Genomic DNA, 9,709 nt, shown 5'->3' with positions numbered 1-9,709 from the left:
TGTCCACAGTGCCTGTTAGCAATCTGATGGTTGATGGCAGGTGATTTAGTGAGATGAAAACTCAGTCTTCTGCACCACGGTTGATCAGAAAAGTGCTTCTGTATCCTTACCACAGATATCTACTATTAGAGGAAGATGAAAGTAAGTTTCACCTGGGATTAACATTTCCTTTTATGTTTACATTTTATGTTTTATGTCTATGTATATACTCATGTATGTAACATCCAAATAATAAATGAAAGTATCTGTGAAATAATTTCAGGAAAGGATATTTATGTATTTTCTTTGGGAACCAAGTGTCCTGTTTTACTAAGAGCTAATGAAAATAATGTATGGGAAATACATCTGGGCGAAACACACTCCTTAACATATTTTTCTGTTGATGACTTTATTTAGTACATGAGGCAGAAAACCTTTTCCCTTTGAAGCTGTTGCCTTGAATGTGTTCAAGGTGAGTGCTACATTAGGAAGGTCCAAAAGAAAGGAACATTTCTCATTTCTCATACAACTCCCATACTGTAAAGTTTATCATGTCCTTCATAGAACGGTCTGCTCTTAGCGGCCTGGGAAAAGTGATCAAAAATGCCATGAGACTTTCCAGCTAAAAACCCTTTGAGATCAAGAACGAGTCCTGTAAACAGCTTATTTGTTTATCTTCCATTAAAGTTACACTTTCTGGCGTCATTGAGTCTGAGTCAATAAACTGTATTTTCTCTACACTAATAATTTCAAATTTTGTAATCACACAAAAGAAAGACACAAAATTATTTCTGTTAGCTACATACATCCACGTAGGCTGCAGACTTCTACGTATTAGGAGAGTATTTAATTAGATGTAATATATGGAACTATTTTATAATAAAAGCTCTAAAGTTCATATAATTAGACTAGGTTAGAAATAAAATATTCTTATTCTGTTATTCTCTCCTTTTCTTATTTGCTTTATTGATTTGTACTGATAGTTCTTTTGATAGCTAACTATATAAAAAGAGGAAGAATTCAGCAAGTAGAGGATTCATTCCTTATATTGCCCAGATTGCATCTGATTTTCTGCACATTAGATTTAAGGGTTTTTCCGTTGCCTGTTATTTTTACACTCATCTTTCTCATCATTCCCTCACCACTGGACCAATTTTGTAAGTCATAAAAAAAAATAAGGAACAAATCTTTTAGCTCTGCTCTCATCGCTTGTTTATATAACCAAATCATAACCAGTGACTGTCCTGATCTAAGCAGACATGATAGAGGCTTCCCAAGCAAGATTGAGCGTTGATGTCTTCTGGAGGAATTTCTGTGGTCCTTTCCTTTCCCTTGCAGTACAGGCGCTGCCTTACAGTCACAGACTGGTTACCGCTTTGATTTCTGATACTTGTTAATGCACGAGGCTTTTCAGCTTTCTACTCCCACCCCTCTGTGCTCGAACTCAGGAGAAAGACCATCAAATACACGCATCCCAGGCTTAGTGAAAAATTCTCATTGAAATAAGGAGCTATAGGTGAGGAATTCCCTGCACACTGCTTAGCTGCGATTTCAGGGCATGATTAATTTCTCGATGCAAATCATCAGGCAGACACCCGCAGGAGTTCCTTGCTGGTGGTTAAAGCAGAAGACTGAAACAGAGGAGTGCTCATTCACAGCCGAGATGGTAATTTTACCAGCGAGATACGCCTGCTTTCTTTTTCTTTTATTTTTTCTTTTTTTTTTATATAATTATTATTCTCCAACGCTGGAATATTTACACAGTCGAGTTAACCATTTAGATTTACGTGCAGTTTCTCTGTCGTGTTACTTTTAGCTGTTGAGTGTTGGCATCTCGAGGAAAATGTCGCATGCAGCCAAAAAATCGATTCGCAGGGGCAAGAAATGCACGGAAACGCATCGCTTGAGACGCAGCGGCAAAAACTTCGCGGATGGAGCTCCCCCTTGCCCTGTCTCATACTGGTGCTGGTATATACAGCTCACACACAGTGAGACGTTTGGGGAAAAAAAAAAAAAAAAAAAAAAAAAAGAGGGAAAAAATGCAGCCGGTGGTATCTGGTGCTGACCATGGCCGTGACACGCGTCGTCGTTACGGGCTCCTGAGCGCGGTCGCAGCGGCAGCCGCGCAGCCCCGGCCGCCTGCGCCGCCCGTGGTGCCGGCGCCGCCGCGGGCCGCTGGGTGGCGCCGCAGGGCCGCGCGTGGCGGGGGCGCCGGGCGGGCGCGGGGGCCGCTCCGCGCAGGGCGCGGGCGATAAACGCTGCAATAAACGCGGACCCGACACCGGGCGCCGAGGTGCCGGGAGGCGGGCACGGGCACAAGGCGCCCCCGGGGCGCGTTACGACCCGAGGTGCCCCCAAGAGCGGGTTTCTTCTCTCCTTTTCCTTTCTTTTTTTTTTCTTTTTTTTTTTTCTTTATTACTATCATTATTAAGGCAAATAAATACCAATTCGCTCTCGGTTCATGGTGATTTGCGGTTTCACCGCAGCGAGTCGTCTGCAAACACTGTTGTGTCGGGGGCATGTTCGTGCAGACGCATTTTAGCTGGATGGGTTTAAGTAGAGATAAGGGGGAAGGACGGAGTGAAAAGGCTTTTTTTTTTTAATATATGTAATAGCAGAAATCGGCAAAAAGCGACCGCGGGCGCTCCGGGGTAGCCGCTCCGGGAGCAGCTCGGCCGCCAGCCGGGCTGCAAGGCCGGGGGTGGGTAAGGAGCCGTGCCGGGGGGCTGGCGGTGTGGGGCTGTTTTGGGTCCGGGAGGGGACGGGGACGGGTGCCGTAGGCTGCGCTCCGGGAGTGTGCAGCCCTGCCGTGTGTATGCGTGTGTGTGCGTGTGTGTGTGTGTGTGTGTGTGTGTATGAAAGAGGGGAGGAGGGAGGAAATGGGGTGGTGGTGGTTGGGGGGAGGTGGATTATTGGCAATGGGCGGGAGAGAAAGAGGAGACTCCTATTTCCTTTTCTTTCTGCCAGCGCAATCTCGGCTCATTTTCTCTAAGCAATACAAGTTCGCGGACGAGCCACCTAGGCAGCCCTCCTCTCCTGCCATGGACCTGCCAGGTAAAGAAAAAAAAAAAAAAGCCGTTCCCATATTCTCTTCCCCAGAGGTTTTTCCCTTTTCAAAATATGATATTAAATGATAAACTAGGCATAATAAGCTGAGGGGTTGAGGGCAGGGGCGGTTACAGGTGCCTCGGGGGACGGTGAGGGAGATCTTTCGCTATCGAGCTCACTCTCGGTGTGTGCTGGTGAGCGCGGAAAACTGAGCAGCAACTTGCCAGGGAGAAGCCGGGTGAGGTTCCGCATGCTGCGGGGGGAGCCGGGGGCACCCGAGCCTCCCGCTGCCTTCCCGAGAATTTTCGGAGCCCGAAGGAGCGGAGCTCGCCCGGCCGGGGGCGCGGAGCGGAGGAAAGTTGGTGCGAGCGGAGGCAGCCGCAGGCGCGGGCGGGGGGCGGCGCAGGGGTCCGCTGCTCCCCGCGGGCCGGGGCTGCGGGAGCTGCTCTGCGGGGGAGCGTTTAGCGCGCTTTGGCCAACCTGCCTCCGCGGCGCGTTAGAGCCCGGGGTAAAGGCGGGAAGCGGGGTGCCCGCCGCACTCCGGGGCCGCGAGGAGCGCCCCCGGCGTCCCCCGGGGAGCTCCTTGGGGCCACCCGCCGCCCCTGCTCGCACCGCCGGGCTGTGGGGCTCACCGCCGCCGGGCACGGGGGAAGGAGGCGTCGAGGTGTGTCCCAAACCTGTTGTGCCGAGGGGGGGAGCGGAGAGGGAGGAGGGAAGCGGGGGGGGGAATGGGGCAGAGCCTGCAGCGCGCTGTTTCACCGCCGCCTTTCCCCTCGGCAGGCTGCGCGCCGCCCGCCCTCTGAGGGCGAGGAGGAGGAGGAGGAGGAAGAGCATCAGGAGAAGGAGGCGGCGGCCGAGGAGGAGGAAGGCGCGGGCGCCGCCGCGCAGAGCGCTGGCCGCGGGGCGCCGCGGCGGGAGCAGGCGCGCAGCCCCCTCCGCGTCCCCGCGCCCGCCCGGCGGCGGCGGCGCGGGGCGCCTCGATGGCGGCGGCGGGGAGCCCGGGCGGCGGCGCCGGGTCGGGCATGGGGCGGCGGCGCCGCGCGGCGCTGGCGGAGCCGTCGGGCGGCTGCTGCTGCTGCCTGGCGGCGGCGCTGCCGCTGCTGCTGCTGCTGCTGCCCGCCGGATGCCCGGTGCGGGCGCAGAACGACACGGAGCCCATCGTGCTGGAGGGCAAGTGCCTCGTGGTGTGCGACTCGAGCCCCTCGGCCGACGGCGCCATCACCTCCTCGCTCGGCATCTCGGTGCGCTCGGGCAGCGCCAAGGTGGCCTTCTCGGCCACGCGCAGCACCAACCACGAGCCCTCCGAGATGAGCAACCGCACCATGACCATCTACTTCGACCAGGTCAGCCGCCTTGCCTGCCTCTGCCTTTGTCTTTGCTGCCCTCCTCCCGGCCGCGGACACCGCACCCCGCTCCCGACACCCGCTTTTTCCGCGCCTTCCTCTTTTCTTCCTTTCCTTCTTTCTTCCTGCCCTTTTTGCTTGCTTGCTTGTTTTCTTGCTTGGTTTCTTCCCGTCCCTCTTTATTTTTCCTTTCCTCACTTCTTCCTCTCCTCTTTTCCTTAGCGAGTCACCGGTTCTGATAGTTTGGTAGGTCAACTCCCCAGCAGGAGTTTGGAAAGTTGCTCTAGTTGGCTGAGGGCTTCTCCCAGGAAAGCGGGACGGGGGGAGGAGGCCGGGGGGCTGCAGGGCGGCGGAGCGCGCTCCCCTCGCACCCTGCTCCGTGAGAAATGGGAATATTCAGGACGAGAGGAGGACGGGAGTTTACGGCTGGGGAGTCGCTGGAGCTGCCCGCGCCGAATGCGTTTGGCAGAGTTACAGCAGCCCTCTGGGGAAGGGAGGCGTGAGGAAGAAAAGGGTGTTTCCCGTGTTATCAAACCAGTCTGAGGTGGGTTAGGAGCGCGTTTGTTCCGCACAACGTAGCCCGGCCAGAACTGCGGGCAACCCGAGCCCGCCCTGCCTCGTCGTGCTGCCCCTTCCCCGCGCAGGGCTTCCCCGCCGCCTCACCTGAACCACCCTCCATCCCCCTCTCCGCCCCCCGCCCCGAGCCCCTGCCCTGTCCTGCTGCCTATATTTGTTATCATTATTATTTTATTTGATTTTATTTTCGTGGTGAAATATACTTTGTTCTGCTACTTCTGAATTCTGAGGAATCCTGCAGAGTGAGCCAAACTCTTTCTTCCGTTCATCGATCAGTCCACTTGTCGTTGCTCTGCCTGCCTGTCCTCTCCTAATGAGTTTCCACAGCTATTCCTCACCTACAAGATCCCATAAAGTCAGATCATAAAGTAAGCGGAAAGAAAAGAAAGAAAAAAGAAAGCGTGTCGCCTTCTTTACTTACTTTATCCCGCAATGCTCTGTTTTCAGGAGCTTGGAGGCATCCCCCTCCATAACGGATTATTTTTTCCTCTTTTCTTGTGAACCGTAGGGTTTGGATATTGGAAAGGAGGGGCTCTCAGGGCTTTTTTTCCCCCTCCCTTTGTTTCCTTCCCCCGCTTGCTCTGTATTTTCCTTTACTCAGACGGTCGGAACCCGCAAAGCCGCGTCGGAAAGGGTGCGAGCCGAGCGCCCGGGAGAGGAGCGGCGCCGCCCGGGGCTCAAGCACGGCCCGCGATGGCCGGCGGGCCCTTCCCGGGGTGTTTTTCGTTACCCCGCCGTGTCTTTGAGCTAAAAAGCGCGTTGCCCGTCCCGAGAGCCGGGAGAGGGAGCCCGGGTCGGCGGGCGCACGATCCGGCCGCCGCTTCCGAGCGGCCCTTGCACCGCTGGCCAGAAGGGTCGGTGCGTCCCCCGCGCTTGCCCGCCCGCCCAGGAGGTCCTTCTAATTTAGGGTCAGTTGGGATTGAACTTGGGAAGAGGAGGCGGCCCCTGCCGGGGGTGCCAGCACAGCCCCCCGCAGGGACAGACGGAGCAGCAGAAGGCTCTGGTACTACGGGTGCTGCGCGTCCGCTCCGGTTTCGTTGAAAGTTTTCCTAGCCCGGCTTTAGTTGTATATCCAATTAAAGTCGTTTTTAGATGCATATCGTACTGAAGATCTGCTTTCATAGTGCAATCTAGAAAGTATATATTTGCATCGTGTATTGAAGATTTTTTTTTCCCCTTTACTTGCCCCCTCCAGCCCTCCACCTGCCACGCTTGCTTTATTGGCAGTGCAATATGAACATCTGCACTTCATTCAATAGGGTTTGGAGTTCACCCTTGAATGACTAAATCATTTTATGATCTATGATGCTTTTTAAATGCCTCTCAACTTTACTCGATTCCACTGCAGTGCACTATTAATTGTGCTGCAAATGCCAACCCTCGACTGGGTTTTTAATCCATCACAGTGCTCATGTTGGATTTTCAGTGGCACTTGTCTAAGGCGAAATCTGACTTCTCTCTTTTTCTCTCTCTCCCTTTGCATTTATTTACTTATTTATTTATTTATTTATTTATTTATTTATTTTTACTTTCCAGGTATTAGTTAATATTGGCAACCATTTTGATCTTGCCTCCAGTATATTTGTAGCACCAAGAAAAGGGATATATAGTTTCAGTTTCCACGTGGTCAAGGTCTATAACAGACAAACCATCCAGGTGGGTTGCAAGCTAAAGAAGATGCTTTCTTTCCATTTGTAAATACTCATCTCTAAATGATGGGGGCATTTACAACCCCAGCAACTGTAGAATGAGGCTGGGGGTTGTTTTAATTGAAGGGATCTTTATGCATGCCTTAATTTAATTCACACATTGCCTTATTTTAACTAAATCCTGTTTTTAACCTGTGCAAATCTTTATGAGGTGCACAGGGCAAACAAGTCACTGAGAGCATTGAGAAAACTCAGATTCTCTCTCTTTGCATTTTTTAGGTAAGTTTAATGCAAAACGGCTATCCAGTGATTTCAGCTTTTGCGGGGGATCAGGATGTCACCAGAGAAGCAGCCAGCAACGGGGTCTTGCTCCACATGGAAAGAGAAGACAAAGTGCATCTCAAACTGGAAAGGGGTAACCTCATGGGAGGGTGGAAATACTCAACCTTTTCTGGCTTCTTAGTCTTTCCACTATAAAAGAAGGCTGGATAGGAGACAAATCCGTGAGCTGGAGCAAGGATTCAGTCATTAATGACACCCTGAACTTGGCAGCATATGACAATATTTCCAGTCGCCCTGTCAGACTGTCACACTAGAAGAATGATAACCTTCTAAACTCCAACATTTGCTTTGACTATTGACAATTCCTTGGGAAACCTGCGCCTCTAATTAGATTTAGACGACAGTGATCTTTAGGAGAAATGAAATTATCGACCTGAGCAATTTGTACCCGTGATTGTAAAGTCAATTTCGGATTTATTGTTGGGATCATTGACTTCCTTCTTCTTTTTTATTTTTTCCTCTCTCTTTCATTTTTTCCCTCTTTTCTTTCTCTTCTTGTTGTCCCGATGAGACAAGTAACTTGGACCACACAATCTCCTTATCAAAGGCTCAGTTTTGAGCCCGAAGAATGAAGTGTTCAGCCCAATGAGGTGTTCTTTCCATGCTTTCTTTCTTTGTGTTGTATAGCCTTAAAGAAAAAAAAAGAAAAAAAAAAAAAGAATGGCTTCAGTCTCAGTCCTGTATTTTTCTGGGGGAGGGGGATTCTGAACATTACTGTGTCAAGAAGTGCTTTATCCAGTGAAGCAAAATTTGCACGATTGGAACCTTATTTGTTTTGTGTTGTTCGTGTTTTTCATTGCATTTTTCTCCTTTTTTCTTTCTCTGATTTTTGTTTGTGTGTGCTAAAAATGTAAGCTATGTTGATCAATAAGACAAAACAGAGCACATATATAGCCTGTAGCTCTAAGTAAAGCTAACCAGTGAACAATTCTGTCTGCACTTTCCAACTGATCTTTATAGACCTATTTAGAGAAAGAGAAAGAGTGAGAGAGCTACATGATCCTTCAATTACAATCTGGAAACCAGTAAAGGAACTGACATTTCCGAATCGTCCTGACATTTCTAGAAGCAACAGTGGAAGCTTCAATATCTTATCTGACCATACCCTAAAATATATCCTTTCTTTGCATTATCAAGTGTATTTTGGGTGCTCTTATCTGATATTTATTTGGTATATTTGTTCACTAATGCTTGAGTACACGTTTTGGGAGCACGGAGAGATGGCAGAGCAACTCTTTCTCTTCAAAATGAAATAAAGCAACCTCCGCTCAGCCTGTTCATGGCAGGTATCTGAAGAGTTGCTGCTAGCATCTTGGACAGCACTGAGGAGAAGGGCCTCAGAGAACTGGTAAATGAACCAGAAGTTGCATGGGTGCCGTGTGTGCTCCTCTCAGTAGAGATGGCTTTGGCGTTCAGGGGATGGACCCCATAGGAGCACTGGAGGAAAGGAGAAGTTATGGGTCCCAAATCAACAAGAGGTAAAATATCAGGCCAACATCCAGTGCATCGTTTTGCCTCATTCATGATAAACAGATCTTTTCCCCGACATATGAATACTGGTGTAATAGGGTGCTGAGGAAGTCCTTGCTTGAGGAGATCCAGGAGGAACTTTTATATGATTTGATTTTATTTTGTCTTAATTTACAGTATTTAATTTGAAATATCTTGCTACTAAGCCCACAAGAGTGGATGTGTATAAGAATTTATTTTTGTCAGATTTATTCCTCTGCCACAAACAAGTATAATGCAAAGGCATTTGCAGCAAATGAGTGGTAGCTATGTTGTATTTCAAAATTATGGTGGACATGTCATTTTCATTGTAAATTTATCATTAAAGGGACAAAGTCAATTAAAGTCATATATTCTTTAAAAAATCTTATCTGTGTTGCTTCTGATACCTCTGATTATTAAACCAATTTGATTTTGGATAATTCAGTGCATTTTCATCACTGGTGCTGTTTGTTTGCTTTTGAGTTTCTTGGTCTGGTTACTGAGCTAGTGAGGTTCAGGTTTTGTTTTTTACTGGGTTGCATTTTCTGGTTCTTCCTTGTGCACTGGCATGACACTGTAATGGTTCTAGTTGCAAATTATCCCAGGGCTATGTTTAAATTCAACAAATAAAACCCAAGTCATCAACAGTCTTTTTTTTTCTATTCAAATAAAAAAAATGAAAGCAGTTTGATGGCAGATACTGTAAAACTTTTTAAATCAGAATTTTCATGTTTAAAGCTTGATCATTCGATGTCTATAAAGAAAATAGATGCTGAGCTGGGTTCAGGGTCATAAGTTTTCAGCTTCTATGGCATTCTATTCTATCATAATCACTTCCAGTTGTCCCATTGACCTCAGTTTCTCTGGTATGAATAAGGCAATGATGTCTTAACGCTGGTTCTCCCATAAGCCAAATAAAGCTAGCGACAAGATTTCCTGTAGAGAGTTATTCTTGGGGGTTTCTTATGCCATGGAGGCTGTAGAATCTGAATATCCCACTTCCAGTGCGGCAATTTTGACTTAGCTTGTTTTATAAAGCTAAACGTGAATTTACGATTGCTGTAGCCTTCTTCTGAATTGAAAGATGTTGTCTAATCTGCTGCCTCTCTCCCTCTTCTAGTTGTGTGTCCTCCATGCTAATCCATGGAGTAAGACTGTTTATATAGACTGTTAAATTAAATGGAAACTGGGCAGTAAATTCTTACTGCATACCAATTACTTCCATGGCTGATTTTTTGGGGTGGAGAAAATGGTTCCTGTGTCAATATTTATTCCCCTCTC

At 48.6% G+C, this 9,709-nt stretch overlaps 1 protein-coding gene across 1 annotated transcript; it reads left to right on the top strand.

Annotated features, from left to right (window-relative positions):
- Nucleotides 1-4,007: 4,007 nt before the first annotated feature.
- Nucleotides 4,008-8,156, top strand: CBLN2 (cerebellin 2 precursor). Its single transcript, XM_010217504.2, has 3 exons — nucleotides 4,008-4,370; nucleotides 6,483-6,602; nucleotides 6,875-8,156. Exons 1-3 carry the CDS (start codon nucleotides 4,008-4,010, stop codon nucleotides 7,070-7,072), a joined length of 681 nt encoding a protein of 226 aa, XP_010215806.2. The 3' UTR covers nucleotides 7,073-8,156.
- The last annotated feature ends 1,553 nt before the right edge of the window (nucleotides 8,157-9,709 follow it).

Source organism: Tinamus guttatus, unplaced genomic scaffold (assembly GCF_059628265.1).
Source record: "Tinamus guttatus ecotype Peru unplaced genomic scaffold, ASM5962826v1 Tinamus_guttatus_pri_ptg000639l, whole genome shotgun sequence".
In the NCBI taxonomy this organism is placed as follows: Eukaryota; Metazoa; Chordata; class Aves; order Tinamiformes; family Tinamidae; genus Tinamus; species Tinamus guttatus.
This window is presented reverse-complemented; position numbering and strand designations above follow the sequence as displayed.

Coding starts and splice junctions, on each gene's coding strand:
- CBLN2 (XM_010217504.2), top strand. CDS start 4,008: ATGGCGGCGGCGGGGAGCCCGGGCGGCGGCGCCGGGTCGGGCATGGGG. Junction 4,371..6,482: donor TGACCATCTACTTCGACCAG/GTCAGCCGCCTT, acceptor TTTACTTTCCAG/GTATTAGTTAATATTGGCAA. Junction 6,603..6,874: donor ATAACAGACAAACCATCCAG/GTGGGTTGCAAG, acceptor TGCATTTTTTAG/GTAAGTTTAATGCAAAACGG.